At 39.1% G+C, this 8764-nt stretch overlaps 1 protein-coding gene across 1 annotated transcript in view; it reads left to right on the top strand.

Annotated features, from left to right (window-relative positions):
- Nucleotides 1–4823, top strand: part of LOC106956355 (SLIT-ROBO Rho GTPase-activating protein 1-like) — a 37519-nt gene extending 32696 nt beyond the window's left edge. Inside the window, exon 3 of the mRNA XM_015047144.1 lies at nt 4310–4823. Within this exon, the coding sequence (XP_014902630.1) occupies nt 4310–4505 (196 nt within the window). The 3' untranslated portion in view covers nt 4506–4823. The remainder of the gene's footprint in view (nt 1–4309) is intronic.
- Nucleotides 4824–8764: the final 3941 nt, after the last annotated feature.

Raw genomic sequence — 8764 nt, 5'->3', positions numbered from 1 at the left:
TTTGGAGAACAAAAAACTTTTTTTGTTTTTTATTTTTTGTCCCTTTTTTTTTTTGATAAAAAAAAATTTTTTTTTTTTTTTTTTTTTTTTTTTTTTTTTTTTTTTTTTTTTTGCATACAGTGCAGTTATATTGAGGATGTCCTTCCTTCCTGGCATTGTGTTAACACACATGATCCACATCAGCTAACTTATCAAGTGTGTTTGCACTGCAGCAACGTCACTGCTAGTTTTCCTTTGAGTCCTGCTGCGACTCGGCTAAAAGGTTGTGCTTATTTTCTCCTTGAACAGATTTTTCGTGTTTGAGTTTGAGAGCGAATGTAGACGCGCGTTGATTCTTTACTCTGCGTCTTTTATTTAATATGCGAATGCAAACATCAAGATGTTATGTCAAACAAAGTAAACTGTTATTCTGACTAAATCTCTAGTTGGATGTTCTGAGAATGCTATTATTACCCTATTTGCACCTTTGGTTGAGTCACTTTGTCCCTAAAGAAACGGGAGGAAACACGCTGTGTCATCTGTAATGCCTCACATCATTTTGTGCTGTGTGCTGCTGGGTTTGTGTGACAGGGGACAGAAAAGTATTGCCCTGTCCTAATTAGATCAGAACCCAAATCAATGTTGTTTGTTCAGCCATACAGATGCATGGATGATGCATAAAAAAATAACTGCTGTGCTTCTACTTGGTAGATGCATGGTTTCTGTTTATTTTAATCGTTACATTTCAGAGTGTTTGTTGTGAACAAACTCCCCCAAAGACAGTCTCATGTGTTAGTTTTGTTGATTCAGAGGTTGCTTAGTTTATTAATGAAAGATTTTTACCAGTCAGGCACTTCAAGACTTTCTATTTTTCCTTCATTGTTGACGGAAAGCTCGTGTTTCAGGAAAACTGCATACCAAACTGCTAATTATCTCTCCTTGTCAGCACCATTGACGGTATGAGAGTACAGCAAGTACATTGACATTGACTCGCTTACCCATGGATTTGCACAGCACAAATGAATGAAACAAACACATTTACATTTTAAGAGGGAAGAAGTTGCTAATGAGACCTCTGTTTTATCTGACTCTTTTTTGTTTGTTTGTTTGTTTTTCCCCTGCCTCTTCTGGACAGCAGTTTCCCCTTTCATACTGGTCTTTGAGCTCACTGGGAGCCTGACTATCATTTGGGAATCTGTCTGACCCAGTTCCTGCCCTGGCTGAGAGGGAAATGATGACAGTGAGAGATTTTCCTGCCATTATGTGGGGTTAGTTAGCAGCTCTCGCATAGCACAGACTGCTATGTGTTCTGTTGTAGCAGGCTGTGAATGAATCTCCTTAGTCTGACCTCTTTTTGTCACAAGTTTAAATTTTTTGTCTAAGTACTAACAGAACTGCTTGCACGAGAAAAAAGGGAGTCCAATTTCCTAATGTGCAATTGTTTAAACTCTTTATTTGCAATGAAAGTAATTTTCCCAAGTGTTCAGGGTTATTTCTGGACTTCATGATGGAGAATAAGGCTCCTTTTGCCTTTTACTGCTATGTGACTGTTTCAATGCTACAGGGCTAGTATGCATAGTCTGTAGATTTTGTTCAAATAGCAGAGAGTTCATTCAGATGTTTTGTATCCATCATCTGATGTACAGGCTGATTTGAAACACTCTATCCAGCTGAGTTCGGTTAGTGGTATCGTTTCATTTGTTCACGTGGAGCTGCAGGATTTGTCATGTCTGAACATTTTGTGCTTTTTTGTTCTTTTTTTCTGCACATACAAATGTCTGCATTCTCACATGTTGCTTTTTCATGTTTCACGCTGCAAGACCACTATGAGGCGGTGTACTGGTCAGTACGTTGTGTTAACTTTCAAAAATGATTTTTTTTTTTTTTTAAATAAAGGATTTTGTACAATTATAGGTGCAAGTATTTTTGGTGTATGTCTACCAGTTTTGCATATAGTCTCAAATTGTGCCCCTTGTTCTCTGCAAAAAGCTCAAGCTCATTCAGAGCTTGATTCGAGATCACCTGTACACAGCAGTTTATACGACTTGCCAGATTCTTGATTGGATATAGGTTTGAACTTCACTCAAACCTTTCCTTTTTGGTTCCAGTTGTGTTTAGGGTCGCTGTTCTGCTGGACACCAGACGTCTGCCCACCTCAGTTCTTTTGTGACCAGTGTTAGATTTCTTCCAGTGTTGTTCATCACTATTCTTATCAGCTCTGAATGACTTCCATCTCTCTGCTTGCAGGGGCAGTGTTATGTGTTTTCCAGGCACATAGTGCCATTTTATAGCACAGACAATTAACACTGTTAACTTTAGTTATATAAAAATGCTATATATATATATATATCAAATATGACTTAAGAGAAATTTGACTTTGTAATTTAACGCCTTGACGTGGAAAGTTAAAAACTTATGCTCTTTCTGAAATGTGGTCTCCCTGATTCAACTTCTTCACTATGTTTTCTAGCAAACCTTTGAGAAGCCGAGATTAAATCACAAACAGTTTTGAGTCTACTCACTAATTAAGTGACTTTCCAAGGTTCTACTCGAGTCTATTCAGGGGTATCAGAGTAAAGGGAGCTGCATATTCATGTAGAGTTTTCAGATTGTCACAGTGCAGGAACAGAGTTTTTGCTTTTCTTGATGCCTAGTGAGCCCGACAGTAATACACGACAGGTTTTGCTCATGTTTTTTTGTCCCCAGACCTTATCTTTGTCTGGAAACGGAATGGTTTCAGATGGTTCTCGTATGTGTGGCTCTGCCTTTATCGAGTTCAGTTTCTTCCTGTTTTTGTATCGCGTTGGAGAACGCTTCAGCTGGTTGGAATGCTGACATCAGGGACTCATTTGATTAGTTTTTGCCATTCCAACTGATGTGTTGCCATCATTGAAGGCCAGTTCAGGGCTGGATCAGTTGCGGAGGACACATTTTCACCTGTTGTGCTGACAAGTGCAACTTGTCAGCGCAAACTGACTTTGCGACGGGGGAGCAGAGGCGAGTCTCCATATGGTTCCTCCATGACTTGACCTGAGACCTTTAAACCTCCCCCCAAATTGCACATGTATGTGGACAGTCACAATTACTCATATTGTACTGGATTTTTGCATGCTGGAGGAATGTTACAGATTAACCCAAAGGAAGTCTGTCTGCAGGCCGGTGCTTATACAGGGCCCCACTTGCGGCGGTCTGGACAATGTCCTACTGTTAGCCTGGAAGCAGCCAGCACACGACGCAGGAAATGGCTCCCTGGCTGCTGTAGTTTGTTTTGTTCTTTTTATTCTCTAGTGCAACTCTTTTTTTTCTCGAGCTGACCAGATTTGTTCATAATTAAACTTTTTGGCATGGGTTAATTAAATCTGTGGTTTTCTACTCTTTTAAAATAGTAGACTCTTCATTCGTAGAAAAATGATCTGCACGAACTGTTCTAGTCTGGCGTTAGGTGCTCTAAAACTGAGATAAAAGCAAGTATTAGCTTAACCTGTGCCACAATGTGTGAAGAGTCATACATTAAAAACCAACAAATTACCTATTCATGGTGTTGCTCATGGTCTTAGACTAGAAGCTGCTCCTTTGGACAACAATATAGCAGCTTTTTATTGTTGACAACCAACATTATAATATATTACTGAGACTTGATAGACACACAAATATAAACCACAGTCTGGACAATGCCTTGGCTTTCTGAAATCGTCTTGGGAATCTTTTTGTGATCCGGTATTTTCAACCTGGATAACACTTTATGTGGATTCAGAGGACATATTTCAATTTAACCAAGATACTATAGACTACTGACTTTAGCAGAAAAATAATAAATGCCTAAATGTAATCTATGTGAATGTTTTAGGTCTGTGGGACACTCGTGGGATGGTAAGGAGTTATCTTGGCTCAGAGTAATATCTGGAGATCTATTTCAGAAATAGAACTCAGAAGAGACTTCCAACTTTACTGTTTAGGTCAGAGCAATAAGCTGCATGCAATGCATACTAAAGGATCTTAATATATGTTTCTGCTTATTAAAAAGACTGTCCTTGTATTCTGTTTTAAGTTCATTTTGAAGACTGGTGCCGAAGCAAGCAAACAGGGAAATGTCCAAATGCAGTGACCATAAGCATGAATGGGTAAAACCATTTTGAGTTCCTCTATTGACGGAGTTAGGTCAGTCATGATCTATGGACTCCATTGCACCCTCCAATAGACAATTTACCCTGCCAAGTCTCATCAAGATCCACTCTTCTTGCTCTTATTTTCCTCATTAACAGATGGAACATAAACAGCCTTATTGGATTTTCTCTTCCTGGCATCTGATTGTTTCTTCTGGTTTCTTTAGAAAAGACCAGAATCTGCTGTCACCAGTCAACTGTTGGTACCTGCTGCTGAACCAGGTCAGGAGGGAGAGTAAAGACCATGCGACACTGAGTGACATCTACCTCAATAATGTTATCATGAGGTTCATGCAAATCAGCGAGGACTCCACGCGGCTACTGAAAAAGGTGAGGATGGACAGATTACTTGGCTACTCCTGATTAGCTGACCAAAAAAGGCTAGCTAATCAGCTAATGACCTGACCTATATTTCTTTTGCCTACCTGCCATTTATCTATATTTGTTCAAAATTGAGTTGTTTAGGTCAGAGACTGTGACAGGAAATGGATTTTATCATGTAGAATTAAGGTCACTACCTGGTTTTAGGAGGTGACCTTTCCCCCCTCACGCTCTAGAATTTGCTCATAATTAATCTAATAATTTCCTCTGTGTCTCAGCTAAATGTTTCCTAAGCCTAAAGCAAGACAGATATGTCCCTTTAGTTGACAGCTAAAATTAAGACAGATTGTCTCACTCCAACAAATTTGCAGACTGTCATGAGAAACCTGAACCTTATTCATTTTTGCACAGTGTAAATAACAGCTAATTTCTTTTCTGCCATGTGTATTGTATCCAACACAAAATTGGTTTCATTATTTAATGTAATTTTCAAGTAGCATGTGACTGAAAAAAATAGCCTTTAGAATATGTCCATGCTTACATTTAACCTAAACCTGAGGGGTCAGATGTGACTTTTTCTTTTTGAATTTTAAAAACGGTTCAACGCAACTAAACGCAATCCAGATTTTTTTCCACAGCGGTCAGGTTACTGTTATGTATAAACGGTCTCTAGTTATAAATTAACCCATTCACTTGGAAGCTGGCCTATTTAGTTGTATGATATGCAGAAAGTTATATTCATCTTTGCCTCTGATGGCACGATGCTCCATTGAGCCGCTGCGGTTTGTTTTCTGAATTAGAGTAATGGCGTTGAACTTTGGGCACCGCAGCTTCAAATCAGTGTACGTTCACTCTTTCATGGTTTTCTGGTCAAAACCAAGCCGCTGCCTTTTTTTTCCACCACAAAGATGACAACTCCCTAAGAGATTATGAGCTCCTTGCTCCAGGAGTCGCATGAACTTACCACAGAGCTAAATTACAAAGTTGCCTTTCCTAAGTGGAGCGCCTTTGTGTACATTTAGCTTGCAGAGAATATTCTGCTTCTCCGTTCTTTTTTTCTTTAATTTATCAGAAACCTTCAAATTTCCCCTTCTTTATTTAGAAATTGAATTTTTTTTTTTTTTAAAGTTTTTGCTTTCAACTTTGGGTTTTTGACACTGGTTTAGCCCAAATAGTAACCAAGAACCCTCAGTGTGCTTCAGTTTAAGCCTTGTGGTTGTATTTAGTCCTAATGATGAACTTTTTAAAATTGCATTACGGTGCAACTCTGAGCACACTTTAGATCCTCAGTGACCTGATTCACTGCAGCTGCAGCACCTTCCACTGTGACGCTGTGGAATCTGGAGTGTCAAACCGCATCATGGAATGTTTGTCCCTTTAAAGTTCTGCAGCTTCTTTGTGGATCCAGGTGACATTGTGCAGACAAACAGCTGCCTTGTGGGAGGTCACATCTCGTCCTCTAATTAAAGCTTCCCTGAGCGTTTGATCTCAGCGGAGCTCCAAGAATGAGGCACAAACAACAGAGAACTTCCCCGTATTACGTGAGCTCCCTCGCAGAGTTGAAGAGACAGATGTACGGCTGTCATCCTTCTAGCACATCAAAGACCAGGGCTTTTTAGTTTCTTGTATGTTCAGGGGTCATGCTGAGCAGTCCATTCACAGAGAGCAAGTAAACAAAGAAAGACGGGACCTGGGGCCTCCATCAACATCCTCCACTTGACCATTTGGCTTGACATGAACATTTCCTTGATCGCACCCCCATCGTAAAAGTGTTTTAAGATGGGGGTGCGATTTTAAGATGTATATCTATATATACGGATATATATCTATATATAGATATAGATGTATATCTTGTCGTTTTGTTTTTATGCTTGAATGGGTTTTATCACATTCACTTTCCATTATTCATACAACTGGCTCTTTGTTTTTATTCTGCTCTGTTTTATTCATGAAAGTCCCATTCTGTGGGAGAAAGAAACTACAAGGTGGTGTTTCTGAAGTCCGACACAGCTTTAAACTTTTCAGTAGGCAAACTGTTAAAAATAGCAGAGAGAATCTATTGTCTGAAACTGTGGCGATTATATTGATTATAACCGATTCACATCATTCTTACTCTTTCCTGTCTTTACCGTTACACAAGGCTGACCGTCCCCCATGAGCTGTAGCGTCTCAGCCAATAAAAAGATAGATTGTGTGGAAATTAAGAACAATTAAAGCCCATTCAATTGGTCATATTTACTACTGACATGGAGAAGGTGAATTCATGATATCTGAAATATAGCAATTTAGCAAATCTTGCATCTAAGCAGTCTTTTCCGTGTAACTGCATACACAGATTCGACTATGATTGCGATTCCATATATTTCTCAATCAAGATTTGATCAAAGTATTATGTCAAATGTAGTAAAAGTCTACTCTACAGTGGCAGGACAGCACCACACACAGAGGCCCTAAGCGACTGCTGCCTGTTAAACTGTGATTTATGTCGGCGGCTTTATGAAACCCACCACTCCCTAAAGGCTTCCCTGTTTTCTCCTCTCTTGGTTTGTTTTATCTTTCTGATGTGGTTGGTGCACAGATGGAATGAACTCAAAAGAGGAAATCTATTCGTAGGATCCTTGTGATGAATTAGAGTGATTTGGAAACCCCCTCCCCCCCTCACCGCTAACTGAGATTCTTTTCAAATGAAAGGGAGTAAAGTTGAGGAAATTAAATCAATACTGGTTATGCAACCGAACATTTGGTAAGCAACTGTCACTGCTTGTAATTTGAGGTAAATAGTTTGTGTGTTACATTTAGCTGCAATATAAAAGAGGAGACCATTTAAGGGTTCAAAGCGTTCTAAGTGTTGGTTCTTCGAGCAAAAAAGGTTAGTAATGTCTTGGACGCATTGTTTCTTTACTGCCACGTCTGTCTTTACTGCTCTCACTCACGCAGACGCCGTCTCACAGCTCGTGAGATCCCTGGGAAAGCTTTTCATTGAGCCCTGGATCGCATCCCAGCTTTCCAAATGGGGAAGAGCTGATGTGTGTTTGATCTGACAGATAGTCAAAGGTTTTGTCTTCTCAACTTACTGTTGCTTAAGACTTTTCCCACAAGAGTCGTTTCACGTCTTATTGCGCTACATGAAAAAAAAAAAAAAAACGTCTTTATGAGCAAATGTACTTGACTTTGACGAACACAACGAATAGGGTAGCAACAATGCATTGTTGTAAAAGTATTCACACCTGGCGAACTTTTTCAGGTTTTGTCTCAATGCAAACCATAGAGTTGAATAAACTTCCTTGCAGGAGTCACACAAGTTGATGGAAGAATTGCAGTGACTCCTGCCATTTGGAATTTGCTACACATTATTGTATGTAGGAGACATGGCAAACATGTGGAAGAAGTTGATTTGTTTAGATGAGGTCAATACTAAACCTACAGCCTACATGTTAAATGCCTTGTGTTGAGTGACCATGAACGAGATTTGGTTCTCTCTGTTTTCCCCCTGATTAAGTAACTGCAATAGATCGAGTGTCGTTACTCACAAGGTGGTGATTAGGTAAGTGTTGCAGATTATCCCAATCCCCAAGCAAGACTCTCTGAGTTCACACACGAGACTCTAATCCTCTTTGTCGCCTGTCCACATGCTTGTGCAGCTTTAGCAGTAAGGGACATGCAATGAGAAGGAGATTGCGTGTTTCTTCTGTCTTTTCATCCTTGTCTGCGCATTACTTTTGGTGCTGAGGAGACCCTGGAGCTGTAAAATTGGAGTGAATTATAAATCGGAGTCATAATTGAAAATTCTGCAGGAGCCTTTATTTGATTTTGAATATCCCTAGTTTAATTAATATTTTAAGAGCCATATTATTGCTACATTTCAGATGAAGAAAAATGCTGATTTGTTAAAAATGTATAAAAATGTGACTTTAGATCTGAAAACTGTGGTACATATGTCCATTCATTCCCTTTTCTCTAAATTTCCCTCAATAAAATCAAGTGCCAACAACTACTTTTAGACTTTTTGTACTTAGTAAATAGAGTAAATGGAGAAGGCATATCATTCTGTCTTGGTATAAGTACAGTTGAGTTATAAATATCTCCTAGGTTTGTTAAAGGACATCATAAAGACCAAAGAACGCAGCACATTCAATTTCTGAATATAAAAATGAAGAGTATACAATAACTTATTCAAACACATAACTTTTTATGTGGCCCTCTAGACTCTAAATTACATTATTAAGTCCCCCCCAGTTTTTCACAAATCCACAAAATCTGTGATTTTGATTGGGAAAAACAAAACAAACAAACAAACAAAC

Source organism: Poecilia latipinna, unplaced genomic scaffold, assembly GCF_001443285.1.
Source record: "Poecilia latipinna isolate Pla-1442-1.1 unplaced genomic scaffold, P_latipinna-1.0 Scaffold810, whole genome shotgun sequence".
NCBI classification, from domain to species: Eukaryota; Metazoa; Chordata; class Actinopteri; order Cyprinodontiformes; family Poeciliidae; genus Poecilia; species Poecilia latipinna.
The sequence above is the reverse complement of the archived record's forward strand: the minus strand, read 5'-3'. Positions and strand labels throughout refer to the sequence as shown.